The 14926-nt window shown below is 47.5% G+C and overlaps 6 protein-coding genes across 6 annotated transcripts; 3 read left to right on the top strand and 3 right to left on the bottom strand.

Annotated features, from left to right (window-relative positions):
• Nucleotides 1-219: 219 nt before the first annotated feature.
• On the top strand, nt 220-2510 carry catA (catalase catA; the record flags this gene model as incomplete). Its single annotated transcript, XM_058462546.1, has 3 exons — nt 220-417; nt 475-900; nt 957-2510. 3 exons carry the CDS (start codon nt 220-222, stop codon nt 2508-2510), a joined length of 2178 nt encoding a protein of 725 aa, XP_058321171.1.
• Nucleotides 2511-3094: 584 nt separating this feature from the next.
• N7508_004479 (putative di-, tri-valent inorganic cation transporter) lies at nt 3095-6009 on the top strand (the record flags this gene model as incomplete). Its single annotated transcript, XM_058462545.1, has 12 exons — nt 3095-3176; nt 3229-3278; nt 3344-3388; nt 3448-3595; nt 3648-3728; nt 3779-3861; nt 3932-4193; nt 4242-4321; nt 4379-4640; nt 5274-5461; nt 5517-5816; nt 5872-6009. 12 exons carry the CDS (start codon nt 3095-3097, stop codon nt 6007-6009), a joined length of 1719 nt encoding a protein of 572 aa, XP_058321170.1.
• Nucleotides 6010-6719: 710 nt separating this feature from the next.
• Nucleotides 6720-8420, bottom strand: N7508_004478 (tRNA-ribosyltransferase family protein; the record flags this gene model as incomplete). Its single annotated transcript, XM_058462544.1, has 7 exons — nt 6720-6912; nt 6962-7149; nt 7200-7277; nt 7331-7760; nt 7814-7897; nt 7956-8206; nt 8277-8420. 7 exons carry the CDS (start codon nt 8418-8420, stop codon nt 6720-6722), a joined length of 1368 nt encoding a protein of 455 aa, XP_058321169.1.
• A 690-nt stretch (nt 8421-9110) lies between these two features.
• On the top strand, nt 9111-10920 carry N7508_004477 (uncharacterized protein; the record flags this gene model as incomplete). The annotated part of the gene is made up of 8 exons (XM_058462543.1): nt 9111-9155; nt 9226-9358; nt 9408-9483; nt 9534-9615; nt 9675-10351; nt 10406-10490; nt 10553-10743; nt 10794-10920. The coding sequence occupies 8 exons, from the start codon at nt 9111-9113 to the stop codon at nt 10918-10920; spliced, it is 1416 nt and encodes a 471-aa protein (XP_058321168.1).
• Nucleotides 10921-11225: 305 nt separating this feature from the next.
• N7508_004476 (uncharacterized protein) lies at nt 11226-11438 on the bottom strand (the record flags this gene model as incomplete). Its single annotated transcript, XM_058462542.1, has 1 exon — nt 11226-11438. One exon carries the CDS (start codon nt 11436-11438, stop codon nt 11226-11228), a length of 213 nt encoding a protein of 70 aa, XP_058321167.1.
• Nucleotides 11439-13815: 2377 nt separating this feature from the next.
• On the bottom strand, nt 13816-14523 carry N7508_004475 (double-stranded RNA binding motif domain-containing protein; the record flags this gene model as incomplete). Its single annotated transcript, XM_058462541.1, has 3 exons — nt 13816-14039; nt 14304-14363; nt 14457-14523. The coding sequence occupies 3 exons, from the start codon at nt 14521-14523 to the stop codon at nt 13816-13818; spliced, it is 351 nt and encodes a 116-aa protein (XP_058321166.1).
• Nucleotides 14524-14926: the final 403 nt, after the last annotated feature.

The following is a 14926-nucleotide window of genomic DNA, read 5'->3' as shown; positions in this document are numbered from 1 at the left end:
AGTTGTTCTCGATCGAGAACAGTCGACCTGAGTAATTGAGATGATTTGATTCCATGTATTAGTGATTAGGTGAATTACATCATTGACGTAGCAATTAGATTTTCCTGCTTATGATTGCTTCTTTTATAAAAGGATGCCACTGGCACACGGTTCCAATCTCCGTTTTTCCTTTTTCACAAACCTCCACCCTTCACCAGCGTTAGGGTCCTAATATCAACCATGGCAGCTAATCCGAACTCCAAGACTGCCGACGGCAAGTTCGCCGATCTGAAGAAAGATACCGTCGAGCTTAACGGCAAGCAAAACATGACTACCGACTATGGCATCAAGATCTCAGACCCGGACCATTGGCTTCGCGTAGCTGATGAACAGAAGACCGGTCCTTCGCTTCTGGAGGACCAGATCGCCCGTGAGAAGGTAGATACACCGCAAGATAACCCAAGACATCAAACAGAAGCTAACATTGTATATCAGATCATGCGCTTCGACCACGAACGCATCCCAGAGCGTGTCGTGCACGCCCGCGGGACAGGCGCATTCGGCACATTCAAGCTACACGAGAGCGCAGAGGACGTCACAAGTGCTGGTATCCTGACAGACACTAGCCGGACGACGCCGCTGTTCCTGCGTTTCTCGACTGTGCAGGGTAGCAAGGGTAGTGCAGACACTGTCCGTGATGTGCGCGGGTTCGCCATTAAGATGTATACTTCCGAGGGAAACTGGGATATTGTTGGCAACAACATCCCCGTGTTCTTCATTCAGGATGCGATCAAGTTCCCTGATGTGATTCACGCTGTCAAGCCCGAGCCGCACAACGAGATACCACAGGGTCAGAGTGCTCATAATAATTTCTGGGATTTCCAATATATGCATTCTGAGGTGACGCATATGAATCAATGGGTTAGTTCTCTTGATGAGTCTTGTTTTGATTGGAGTGGTGACTGACATGGATTTAGATTATGTCGGACCGAGCTATTCCTCGCTCGTATCGCATGATGCAGGGCTTTGGTGTGAACACCTACTCTTTGATTAACAAGGAAGGCAAGCGCCATCTTGTCAAGTTCCATTTCACCCCGGAGCTCGGTGTTCATTCTCTTGTCTGGGATGAAGCACTTAAGATCGGTGGCCAAGATCCAGACTTCCACCGCAAGGATTTGATGGACGCCATTGATGCAGGCCAGTTCCCTCGCTGGAAGTTTGGTATTCAAGTCATCCCCGAGGAGAAAGCCGACGATTTTGAATTCGATCCTCTCGATGCTACCAAGATCTGGCCCGAGGAATTGGTTCCTATTCGATACATTGGAGAGATGGAATTGAACCGCAATATCGACGAGTTTTTCCCTCAGACAGAGCAGGTTGCATTTTGTACCAGCCACATCGTACCTGGTATTGATTTCTCCAACGACCCCCTCCTTCAGGGCCGCAATTTCTCGTACTTTGATACGCAGATTTCACGTCTGGGTCCCAACTGGCAAGAATTGCCTATCAACCGTCCAGTCTGTCCGTACATGAACTTGGTGAACCGTGACGGTGCTATGAAGCATCGCATCACCAAGGGCACGGTAAACTACTGGCCCAATCGCTTTGAGACTAACCCTCCCGCTACGGCAGAGCAAGGTGGTTTCACCAGCTACCCGGAGAAGCAACAGGGTATCAAACAGCGCGCTCTGTCAGACAAGTTCAAGGAGCATTACAACCAAGCTCAACTGTTCTACAATTCACTGTCGGAAATTGAAAAGATGCACGTGGCCAAGGCCTTCTCGTTTGAGTTGGACCACTGCGACGACCCTGTTGTCTACAAGCGCATGACTGAGCGCCTTGCGGCAATCAGCCTGGAGCTCGCTCAGACTGTCGCCACCAATGTTGGTGGTGATACCCCGACCAAGGCTTTGAGAGAAAACAAGGGTCTCAAGTCTAAGGGATTAAGCCAGCTGGAATACATGCCGGAGAAACCCACCATTGCGACGCGTCGTATTGCTATCCTCCTCGCCGACGGCTTCGATTTCAACCAGTATACCACCATGAAAGAAGCCCTTCAAGCCCAGAATGCATTTGTTTTCACCATTGGTGCTCAGCGCCAGGGAGTTACCTCAGGGTCTGGGCAGAAGGTGGTACCCGATCATTTCTTCACAGGAATGCGGTCTACCCTCTTCGACGCGGTGTTCGTTCCTGGCGGAAAGCATATCGAGGCGCTATCAAAGAACGGTGTCGCCAAGCACTGGATCTCCGAATCCTTTGCCCATCTCAAGGCGATCGCTGGTGCCAATGACGCTGTGCCATTTATCCAGCGCCAGATTAACCTCCCAGAGGTCGAGGTTGCTCAGAGTGGCACCTCGCTCAAGGAGTCATATGGTGTTGTGACGGGTCACGGAGATGCGGCTTCCTTGCTGAAGGTTGGCAAGATCGCACCCGATGCCAAGGGTCTTGCTGAGCAGTTCATCTGGCATATCTCCAGACACAGGAACTGGGCGCGTGAGCTGGATGGACTTTCGGATCAGATTGCTGCCTAGTCTACTGCCTAGTCTATATTCACTGTATTCCAAAACGAAGCAAATGTGATCATGAAATTGTGTAATTTAATCAGATCATTTCAAAGTGTATGGGGTATTTGCATTCAGTAGAACATGGAATCTGCATTCCTCTTGTAGGAATGAGGGAAGTCCAGGATCCCGTCGCGCATCAAGACACTGCCCTAATCCGACATCCATTTCCGCCCAATTCCAATATCACGTATTGCAGTAAAATTAATAAGGCTACTTGAGATCCCCACTACTAAATGTCCTATGCCATGTCAAGTTACAATGAGGCTCTCCGCATACTTCTCACATACTTCCTGGCGGCTGGAGACTTTCGTGACACGGCCACGGCAACATCGTACCATTGCTTTCTCAACTGAGGCTGGGCAGCATTCACGCGCAAGGCAGGAAAGGTCTGTGAGAACATCTCCTCCATAAATAGCTAGGCTCTAGAATTATCTTCTTTTTCTTGTCTGCATCTGATACCTCACCACATGACTGGCTTCAACCGGATTATTTCCCCCCTTTGCGTTCCAGTCTCGGCTCTTTATATCTCGCATTTATTTGGACCTAGGATAATGGCTTTGCATTTATCGCGCTCGACGCGTCTGGCAGTTGTCATTGGCATCTCGACTTGCTTCTTTCTTGCCGAGATCTCGTGTTCGTGTTGCTTACTCTTCTTGCTGAAATTTGGCCAAACTGACGTTGATAGTGGGATTCTATACCCATTCAATTGCTCTCATTGCAGACGCTTTTCACTACGTAAGCTGTCCCACGGTTTGGTGCATTCTGGGATGGTGGGCATGGTGGACTGACGTCTCTTGTAGCTGAATGATCTGGTTAGCTTCATCATTGCACTAGTTGCCTTAAAGGTGAGTACCATTCAACCTTCTGGATTTATTCCTTCCTCTGACAGTAGCTGGACATTCAGAAATCGGAATGTACCGATTCGCCCAAAGATCTTTCCTTTGGCTGGCAGCGTGCTCAACTGCTGGGTGCCTTCTTCAACGGCGTCCTTCTTTTTGGGCTGGGTTTAAGTATATTTTTACAGTCTATTGAGCGCTTCATTGCTCTGCAATGTAAGTTCTCGGCTTTTGTGTGTTTTGTGAGCATGTCTGACCTGCCACTCAGATGTCCAAAACCCTAAGATGATGTTCATCGTTGGAGGTGTCGGGCTAGGTCTGAACATTATTAGTGCGTTTATCCTTCACGGTATGTCCTCACTCAGTAATACCGCATGGATTCGACTGATACAGACTCAGAACATGGTCATGATCATGGCTCAACACCTACAATCGAGGCACCCCCTCACATCAGTGAACACTGCCAGGATTCTGGCTCTAAAGTATGCATTGTTGTTTTGTTTGTTTGTTTATAACCTGGCGACTCGATTAAAAGAATCTAACAGTTGTTAGCATCATGATCACAAGCATCTGAACTTTGAGAAACTCTGTCACTCTACCACAGCTCACGATCATGGCCACGGCCATGACCACGGTGATCTGGGCATGATGGGGGTATTCGTTCATGTCATCGGCGATGCAATCAATAACCTTGGTGTAATGGCTGCTGGACTTATTATCTGGCTCGCAGCTCCCCATCCTGGCCGCTACTACGCCGACCCCGGAGTGAGCATGTTCATCGCAATTCTCATTCTTCTGTCGTCAATGCCAATCAGTAGGTTTTGTGCTCTAAACTTGGCGATTCCAAACTGACATTGTCAAGTGCGTCGAGCTGGTTTAATTCTGCTCGAGTGTGTTCCTACAGGTGTTGATATGGGAGATGTGACCCACGACCTCGAAAGGGTAAGCAGACACCTCTACCTATGCCTTCGTCAATCTCCACATGCTAACAATCCACAGATCCCCGGTGTGAGTGCGATTCATGAACTCCACATTTGGCGACTGAACCAACAGAAGACAATCGCGTCTGTCCACGTTGTCGTGTCTGAAAACTCTGTAGAAGACTTCATGCGCATCGCTCGCGTGATCAATGAGTGTTTCCACGCTTATGGAATCCACTCGGTCACTCTCCAGCCCGAACTATCGGATGACACTGATACAGATCTTCCCCGAGATGCCGAAAAACCCGGTCCTCGATGCCAAGTCATTTGTGGGACATTGTGTGAGGAATTGACATGCTGCGGTTAGCTGGACCAGAAGTATAAAACAGGTCTTGTGTCGACAGCCAACTTTTTATTTCGTGCACATGTGTTACGCCCTTGGAATTATCATTTTTGTACCATATAAACATGCATTTCGGATTCAATTAGCTCAATTTGCCGAACCGGGCCGTAAATCGAGATGACGAACCTTGACCACTTCCACAGCCTTATACCATTCAGAGCCTCCGATCCCAATTCTCAAATCAGACTTCCAGGTCCGTCTCTTAAAGTTGACATAGTCGATCGGAGGCTTCTCTTTGCATAAGTTGACTCTTGTTTTGCCAGACTGGCAGGTTCCTGATGTGGAGGTAAATCGCGGCTATACTTGGTCTCCGGAAGGGAAACAACGCCACAAAGTACTGAAGACCTGCGAGCCTTACTCCAAGTCCATACCAGCCCTGTAGTTTTATCGCGCCGCCAATGGGGCTGGCAGAGAGACAATAAATGGTAGAAAGGATGGCCTGGATTGTCTGTTGCACCATAAGATTTTTGCTTCTTTCGTGTAGGAAGAAATCTTCCTAGTTTGACTATTAGGCTCGGCGAGGGTCTGCATACCTTTGTGATCATAGGAACTAAAGCTTCGCTTTGTCCAGCCGATAATCCAAGTATCATGCGAGTCGCCATGTGCCAGTTACATGATGTAGCCGTAGCACAGAGAACAAGACCCAAGACACAAATCACCGTAAAAGACCAACAACACTATACGAAGACCAACGGTAATAGCAAGAGGCACCCCAACAAGGTTTCCAATTCCCCTGTTGCGGGCACGTGTCAAGGTGTTGTACGTGTCCTGCAAGAACCGCGATGAGTTTACTGTCTTTGTGATCTGGCGTAAGAAGGACAAGAACGGCAAAGACTCGATGCACCTCAATTTCCCATTCCACGCAACACCCATCAAGTCAATCGACGAGATTCCAGAAGCAGAACAGGCGAGCCTGAATCTTCATCTAGGGTCTGTGGATATATCGCGGGCCTCGCATCGGGGGATTGATTCTTCGAAGCAACTTCATCCTCAGTCCCTATTCCATCGCCATAAGGGGCAAGATGGGGTGTCTCCGGGTACAATTGTGAAGCTAGAGATTGAAATCTGGGCAATGGGTGTGGACTTTGAGGAGGGTGATTCAATCAGTGTGAGGGTAAGTTCTATTCTGCATACATTTCAACCCTTAAACATACTGACTCTTCTCACAGGTTGGGGGTCAATATCCCAGCATTGCCGAGTATGAATCATTCTCGAGGCTCAGACCTGAGCACGAGCTCAACCAGGGCAGACATATCATCCATGGTAGCGAGGGCTATTCTAGTTCTGTAATTTTGCCCTTTATCTGAACAATGTAATCTGTGAAGATACTTTCTTTGTGACTCTTTGTGTATTCTGGTAGCCTTGATCAAACCCAGGTGTAGATATATATTCCTGAAGCCTCGACCAATTTGTTTTTGCACCATCTAGATCCCTAGTCTCGAATTTGATTTTATCTCTATGAAGTATTCTATCACTCTATCAATTGAATGGAAAACCATAAGTATATTAACAAAGAACAAGCAAGCAAAACGTACGCACAGAGCTACCTACCGACATTTTGATAGATGTGCAAAAAGAAACTCTCCCTCGGGGAATCGAACCCCGGTCTCCCGCGCTTATCGGTGTTAATGACAAGCGGAAATCATCACCACTAGACCAAGGAAGATTGAATGACCGAGTTACTGCTCGACCACTTGGCTGGTTGATGTGAAAAGCCGCAATCTTTGATAATATGAACCAAGAAAATTAAGTTTTGCCTAGCATTTTTTTTGATTATACCTCTCCACCATCCTTCAAATAGCTGTTCGCAAGTATAAGAACTCAAGTATAATACCATTCACAATAGAACTAATATGTTTGTTTTTAAACAATAGTAATATAGCTCCGAAGAGGTCATATAGCAACATAACATTGAATGTAACCAACACCGCTGGATGCAATCGTTGTCCATGCAAAAATCCAAGTTCTCATCATCATGTTCGAGTCTTTTATCGTTTGAACGCTAGTGATCATGCAATTATGAGTCTGCCAACAAGTCCACCCCAACACCACGCAAGGCACCGACCGCCCACTCGGGGTATTTGGACCTATCACCTTCGTAGATATTAGAGAAGAACTTGCGAAGGTAAGCTGGGTATCTATCCTCAATGATAGCCTGTCGGATATTTCCCATCATGGTTAACATGAAGTGAACGTTGTGAATTGTCAGACTGAGAAGGTTAGCAACGACACAGCAAAATAGGAGAAATCGAACCATACAGATGAGCACCGACGGTCTCTTTAGCGGTGATGTGGTGCATATATGCTCGGGTGAGCCCGAGACCTCCTTGGTCAACTGGGCGACAAGAGGTGCAAGTGCATCCTTCCTCGATTGGTCTAAAGTCTTCCTCGAAAATCTTGCGACGCAGATTGATAGTACCAGAAGAGACGATCGCATCACCAAAACGCTGGTTGGAATCAGTAAAAAGCTATTTGGTAGAACCTCGAATAAACCTACCGCTGTGCGTGTCGGCCAGACACAGTCAAACATATCGGCACCTAGAGCCACTGCGACGACAATATCTTCGGGGTATCCCTAATTATCCAGGTTAACAACGAAAGACCACGCAACAATTATGAGATACATACAACGCCCATAACATATCTAGGCTTATTTTCAGGCAAAAGTCCCGTGCATGTATCCACTCTGTGGCCGGTCAGCTCGTTGAAGGCAATCCATAGAAGAAGTGAGACAAACACTTTGCAGAACTCCTCCTTGGCCTCACCACCGGAGAGTCCTCCGATAGCAATCCCAGGAGTATCTCGAGCGACCATCTCCTCGCAGCACTGTTTTCGCAATTCCAGATCTAGACCACCCTGAATGATACAGAATAGATTTTGCTTCTCGGGGTACTTATGCTCTTCGATGCAACGATCTAACCAGCGCACGGAGCGCTCCATAGCCTCCTTGATACGGGCATGATCTGGAGAGGTGGTTGCGATAACATCGTCTAGTTGCATAATAATATCGGAGCCGATAGAGTTTTGGAGAGAGATTGAGTGTTCGGGAGTAAGCAACCTGATGAGAGATCAGTAAGTTTGTCCAGCGCGAATTCAAGCGAAGATATTTACATCGGCGAGCCGTCGTGGGGGCTAAGGAATCGCACTCCTTCCTCTGTAACTGTCGCTAGTTTAAGTAGGGATACTATTTGGAAACTGCAGTGATATGACTCGGTCAGTAAGGACATCCGCAATTTAAGGTATCATATCTCACCCTCCACTATCAGTCAAGAGATTCCGATCCCAGCCTTGCAACTTGTGCGCTCCACCCACAGAGTCCAGCACTGCCTGACCAGGCTTCAATCCAAGATGGTATGTATTATTTAAACAGAGCATGCATCCTGTATCGCGTAGCTGGTCGTATGTGAGGCCTTTGAGCGATGCCTGTGTTGCGACGGGCATAAAGATCGGCAGAGGGACTGAGCCATGGGGAAGGTGGAGGGTACTGGCGCGAGCTTTGGTAGTCTATTGGAACCATCGAATAACGCATTAGATCTATGCCATTATAACTTTCGGAGAATACAGAGAGAAGTACCGAGCATTTGGCGTGACGGTCAAATGTCAATGCGGAGGGCATGGCTTTCCGAGCGGGTTCGGCAGTAGTTGACATGGTAGCAATGGACACGGATAGAGCCGTGCGTGAGGTACTAGCAGATCTGGCCAGTCGGTGGCATAGCATGAAGCAGACAGTGGGGTGAATGTTCGCGACGCGGACATTTTATCTGATAAGGTGTTTGTCTAGTTTGCATTACCCGAGGCTCTGACTTCAAATTACAAGTCACATTGTTGCTCTATGATTTCAGACGAGATGTTCTAAGTAATAGTATGCTATTAAAGTCGAATGATATGTTAAACCATATTGTGGCTTTAAAGTATGACACCAGTGACAGGACGCAAGCCATCAAAAGATTCACGTAAAAGTGAGAATACGACTTGATTGTGTTTTGAAACCCAACATAGTATCTGATGTTTACTTCAATTCAGCTATTCCCAAGTGAGATCTGCTCTTGGCTTTTGTGTACGTGTTCGACTCCAGGGCTGCAACCCCCAAACCCCGGACCCCTAAATTCTAGTGTGGAGATCCGGGGAACCTCGAATTCACCCAATTGCGCCCCTATAGCGAAGTTATTTAGCCAAGCAATTTAAGCATTGAGACGCCTCATCAGCCAGTCCCGAAAGTAGTACATCCGAACCCGACTACTATTGGGGATAATTCGGAGGAATGCCGCGTCAGTTTAGTGCGGGGATCCGAGGCCCTTGATTCGAGCCAAGAAATGAATTAGAGAAAAAAAAGCAAGCAAGCGGGACTCAGAATTCCCCTGATTCTGTCTTTCTGTCACTCTCCTGTACGCTTGGCAGTCCAGTCAATATGGCAACAGAAAAGTATATCCAAGATGTGGAATATGCCTCAGAGGTCTCTTCAGATACCCCTTGTTCCGGGCACGGAGCTTGAATGTGTTTATTGCAGACTAACACTAATATAGGTTGCCAACCCAGAAGCTACTGATTCAGCCCTCGAAGCGCGAGAAAAGGCCCTAGTCTGGAAACAGGATCTGCGGATTGTTCCTCTGTGTGCTGGTATATACTTACTTTGTTATCTTGATCGGTCAAACATCGGTATGTCAAGCCCCAACAAAGGAAGCCAATTCAAAGCTAAGATTGTTAGGGAATGCCAAAATTCTCAACTCGGACACCGAAAATGATCTCCTCACGGAGACGAATATGACCTCGTATCAATTTACGTGAGTGTGTCCATGACAGACCGCTCAGGAGAGACCGCTAACTTCCGAAGGATTGCATTGATGGTTTTCCTCATTGCATATGCACTATTTGAAGTACCCTCAAATTACTTGTTGAAAAAGCTCAAGCCCAGCGTACGTTCACTCACTCTAGCATGACTTCCATTGGCGGTTGCGGGACTAACACGAAATAGCGTTGGATTGCTTTCCTCATGCTCTCATGGGGTGCAACGACCATGGGTCTTGGAGGGGTGCACAATTACGCTCAAGTCACCGGACTACGATTCCTACTAGGAGTAATGGAAGCCGGCCTATTTCCCGGTTTCGTTTACTACCTCACGTTCTGGTACCGCAATTCAGAGCGATCCATCCGCGTAGCTCTGATTCTTGCCTCAGCAACCTTAGCCGGAGCTTTTGGCGGAGCTATCGCCTTCGGCGTCGGTCACATGAACGGTGCCCATGGCCTTTCTGCGTGGAGGTGGCTATTCATCATCGAGGGAGCACCTTCCTGTGCTTCTGCTTTTCTGGTCTGGTTCTTTCTACCAGACTACCCTGAGACTGCAAAGTGGCTTTCTAATGAGGAGAAAGAGCTCGCAGAGCACCGTCTGGTCAAGGAGGGATCCAAAGGTTCTGCTAGTGCCATGTCATGGGAGGATGCAAAGGGCACACTGACAGATTGGAGATTATATGCTCACTATGCGGTATACTTTGGTATATCGACACCATTTTCGAGCCTTTCTCTTTTCACGCCGGCTATTACTTCTGGCTTGGGGTACTCAAATCTCCGTGCTCAGTTGATGACTGTGCCCCCGTATGCGGTAGCGTACGTTGTGACTGTTATTGTGGCTTGGTCTGCGGACCATTTCAACAGGTATTTCTTCCCGAATGGAATAATTAAGGCATTGAACTTACATTACTGGATTAGTCGCGGTCTTCATTCCGCTGTTTTCTCTTTCATTGGCGCAATGGGCTTTCTCGCATCTGCTGTTTTGCCTGCCAGTTCCTACCAGGTATGAAACTGAAACACTAAAGCAGACGTCATGAGCTCAACAAGAAACTAACTCAGAATCAGAGTCGCTACGGATGTCTCATCGTCGCGGCCAGTGGTTCCTTTGCATGTATTCCGCCTTTACTAGGATGGCTCTCCTCCAACCTCCGCTCAACTGCGGGTGCAGGGCTCGCAATCGCATTGAATGTTTCATTCGGCGCTCCGGGCCAAATTGTCGGAGTCTGGATCTACAAAAGTGACGAAGCAAAGAAAGGGTATCCAACAGGCCACTGGACTAATGCAGCGTTGCTGTTGTTCGTGACAGCCGGTTGTATTTTATTGAGGCTTTACTATGGCTGGAGAAATCGCCGCGGAGATGGGGCGAGAGACGGAACGAGATTTGCATACTAAGAAATAAGTTGGAGACATACGGAGAGAAAGTTGATGTGTAGAAAAGATTTGTTCTCGGCTTCCGGGCTGCAGAATTGGATCTACAAAGCTAAGGCTACATCTGATTGATGAAGGAACAGACACAGGTTAATCTATTTATGACAAATAATGAGCTATCCATGTGTGAGGAGATAATGATAAAGTCTCGTGTAGGGAGTCCTTTATGCAAGGCTTGGATTTTTACTATACATGCCACCCGAAAATTCCCGGTCTATTTGCTTAGCACAAATAAACCGGAAATACCCGACGATAATTAATAAATTGCAGTATTTGTCAAAAATCATCATCTTGTTGGCGTTCTCCAGATCTAGCACCCACCACCGCCTCCACATCCACTCGCCGCTCCCGCTCCCGCACATGCAGCAATGGTAGCATTATTCGAGCGGCGCTTCTTTTGTTTCTTCAGATACTTCTCGTAGTCTTTTTCATATCTGTAATGTTCATAGGCTTCGTTGCCATATGGTACTCGGCGCGGCGGCGGAGAATCATCCTGCTTGTTGCTCGATGAACCGAAACACATGGTTTGATTGGATAAATGATGGACTATAATCGAGTAATAATTGTGGTGTTTGAGGTACCAATTGTAAGATACTCTGTTTGAGATTGGAGACGTAACGTTTGAGGATGTGTGGAGGCAATCGACACAGGACTTTCGTCCCAAGTTATATAGTGCTTATTTCACTCCCACGAAGGTATTTGGTGTATGCCTGATTCGGGAGAAAAATGTCTCCTTTGTATCATGACTTTACTCGCGGGCTCGTATATCATGGGCGACATAGCCACCGCCCGAACAATGCTGAGTGTCACGGATGCCTAGATTGGATGGTGGATCAGCAAGTTATTTTGGTACGGGCGCTAGATCCAGCAAGATTATTGACGATCAGTCAGTTACTGGTGATCTGTATACTTTTCAAGATAGATAATTCAAGAACTCAATGTTAGTAGAATGATCGCCTTGGAATTTTGCATCCAAAACGTAAAAAACCGTTGGATTGCCTCGGTAAGGGCGAGGGGAGTTAGGGTTCGCTAAGGATTAGAGTTCAGAGCAATCCACGGTTCCAGGGTGAGTTAAAAACAACTCAACTCAACATCGGAGTATACTATACCTCTAAAGCGACCACCTACTCTCCCATTCTATGTATGTGCGGATTATAAATCCGCGACTTTCCCGTTAAAATGCTGCCCAACTTGAATACGCATCGGAGATTAGTGTTTGGCTCGACACATGGCAACGCTATCCCAACCGCGGATATGCAATTTCCGCAACCAGGAGGCCAATGCGGCGAAGAACCCGCAACTCTCAACAAAACGACAAAGAACGTTGCAACGTCCCGGTCGAGATGAATGGAGGATATTGTCCCGACAAATATATTGAAATTATAGAGGGAGGAGGAAATAACGTCTACTAAGAAAAGGTCCTGTCGATATTCTGTAGTCCTATAGTAACAAAGAGAAAATAGACCAATCTGATAGAGACTGAGCCCGGCCAGACCAGACCAAAGCCCAGTACCATCCATGTATGATACCAATATAATATAACCCCAATCCAGATCCATGTCCAAATTGCCCAAACCCAGCAGCCTAACAGACTAAGTAAAGAAACAGATCAAAGAAACTCCTGTCAAACGCATACAACTAAATCAAACGAAAATAGCATATAAACAAAATCAATCAAGTAAGGGGACAAAGGATGGGACAAGTCCATTTTCAGGGTGAATTACCCAGAAATGGAAGTCCATGTGCTGCGTTGTTCCTGCAATGCCCTCGGAACCTTTGCCTGTTTTTCCAAGCTGCCTGTGCTATGTGTCAAGGTTAAGATTTGGGCGAGTGGCTTTCCGTTGTACTACAAATCGACAAGCATTTGTCCGGCTCCAGGTGTAAGCAGCCGACAGGGCAGACAAGGATTATACTCCTTGCGGGTGCCAATCTGGGCTTTGAGGTGAGAATTCCAAGGTTTTTATCCGAGCCACGCAGCAGGTGCATCAGGTATGATCCATTCATGCGACAGACAAGTCACCCTCAAAGATCAAACATATTATAGTCACTTGACGCGACCCTCCACAAACGAGAACAGCGAAGTATATCCTGTTTGCTTTTTGTCTCAAGGCAAATCCAGAATCCAAAACACAAACAAAATCACAAAGCGCGCCTTGTCTGATCCTCCCCCCCCCCCCAAATGGGAAGTAGAAACAAATAATCTGTCGGCAAATGGTATATTCCAAGGGAGTCGTAGTCCCAGAACATCTTGGCGAGTTTCCGGAAGCACCGGTCTCACACGAGGCCCAAATCCCTAGACACCACACCGTACCTGGGCTGTCGGGGTCTCGGGTTGGCTGGGTATCACGATGGACGGGTTCAGGGTTCCACAGGTGCGAAATCAGGTAGTGACCTGCATTGGAACCCGTCATCTGTCAAGGATACCGCATGTGGCGTAGGTGGGAAACTTGATCGTCTTTCATTTGGCGCAGCTTGGCCATCTCATGACCCAGACATCGACAGTGCATGGCAGATGATCACGAACTGTGGGCAAATCCTGCAGAAACCGGGAACGGCTAGGATAGTCGTCGGCCGAATAATGCATACATTCCAGCGAGCTTCGGAGAAAACGGGCGTCGACGTGGGAAAAAGGAGGCAGGGTTGGGTGCGGTGAGAAGAATTTTTCCCTGCAGCGCAAAACGCAAGTGAGAAAAGCAATAGCAAGGGTATGTTTTGTAAGGACTGTGGATCCCGCGCCCAGGACGAGTGGCCACAGCTGTTAGCAGCAATTGAGAACAAATCAACACACACACATCTATCCAATAAAACAGGGATCCCGGAACAAGGAAGAAGAAATTTGGTAAAAACACAAGAAAAGAAGAAAAAGCCACCCAAGACGAGTAAGGAAATAAAGGATTCACTCAGAATCCACCCGCACCTCGACCAAAACCGGTCGATTGCTGGGTGTAGAGTTGTCCGGGATAGACGGTCGAAGCTCTAGGTTGCGAGCTCAACTGCTTCAGGGCGACCTCGGCGGCGTCCTCTTTCGCATTGTTCACGTACTGGCCATCATACCAGTAGCGGGCAGCGACAGTACCCGGAAGACCCTGGACGGTGACAGTACTAGACCAGGCAGTACGACCTCCTGTATTTCCAAAGCTGAATTAGCATCTGTCAAATCAGAAACTAAAAGTCGGTGTACAAGTGATGGGGGGCAATAGAGGGGGGAATTCTCTCTCATTCTGCAAGACTCCACACCCTTCCTGCAATGCCGAGACACACACAAGGAATAGGCGGACATAGGTAAGGTGAGCTGATTGAGTTGACAGGTATGAGATAAAATAGCACAAATCCTGGGAAAGGAAATGATGGTGGGCAGAGGAGGAGGGGCAGAGTATTGGGAAAGTACCTCGCCGATCGGAGACGATGTTGAAGACTGGAGGAGTCCGTTTGGTACTGCTACAGTATGCTGATGAAGGTCAGTCGGGTAATATTGTCAAGCGCCACTTGTGGTGGGCTTGGAGCTGGGCTCTGGACACGCTCTGGAGGGCTGAATGCTTACCATTGAGCTGATCTTGCCAGCTAGGCCGGCTGCTAATGCTAGTCCCCTGAGCACCGGTGAATGACATATTGAGGAATAGAGAAATAGAGGTTGAGAGTTTCAATTGAGGTATGAAGTGGAATTGGGGAGGGGGAAGATGTTGAGGTGTCGAAAGTAGAACTCAATTGGGGGATAACGGAAGAAGTATAGAAGAAGCGAAAAGGCCAAAGCACTCCAAGACACGAAGATATAAAGAAGAGATCAACCTCGATTGGACGCGATTGGTAAATGTAGAGGTCCTTTTAAATGTCCATCAGGGAGCATCATGGGGAGCGGGGAGTCATATAAACAGTGGGCCATATCTTCAAGGCCAAAAGGGCCGTTCTCGCATGCTTTTTTTTCTTCTTTTCTTTTTTCTGTTTGATTTTTCATTTTTCGCAATTAATTTTTAATTATTCCCTCCCCCCTGGAGACAAACAGCAGCCTAACCG

The sequence above is a fragment of the Penicillium antarcticum genome (genome assembly GCF_028974205.1).
Source record: "Penicillium antarcticum strain IBT 31339 chromosome Unknown utg000004l_segment0_segment0, whole genome shotgun sequence".
In the NCBI taxonomy this organism is placed as follows: Eukaryota; Fungi; Ascomycota; class Eurotiomycetes; order Eurotiales; family Aspergillaceae; genus Penicillium; species Penicillium antarcticum.
The sequence above is the reverse complement of the archived record's forward strand: the minus strand, read 5'-3'. Positions and strand labels throughout refer to the sequence as shown.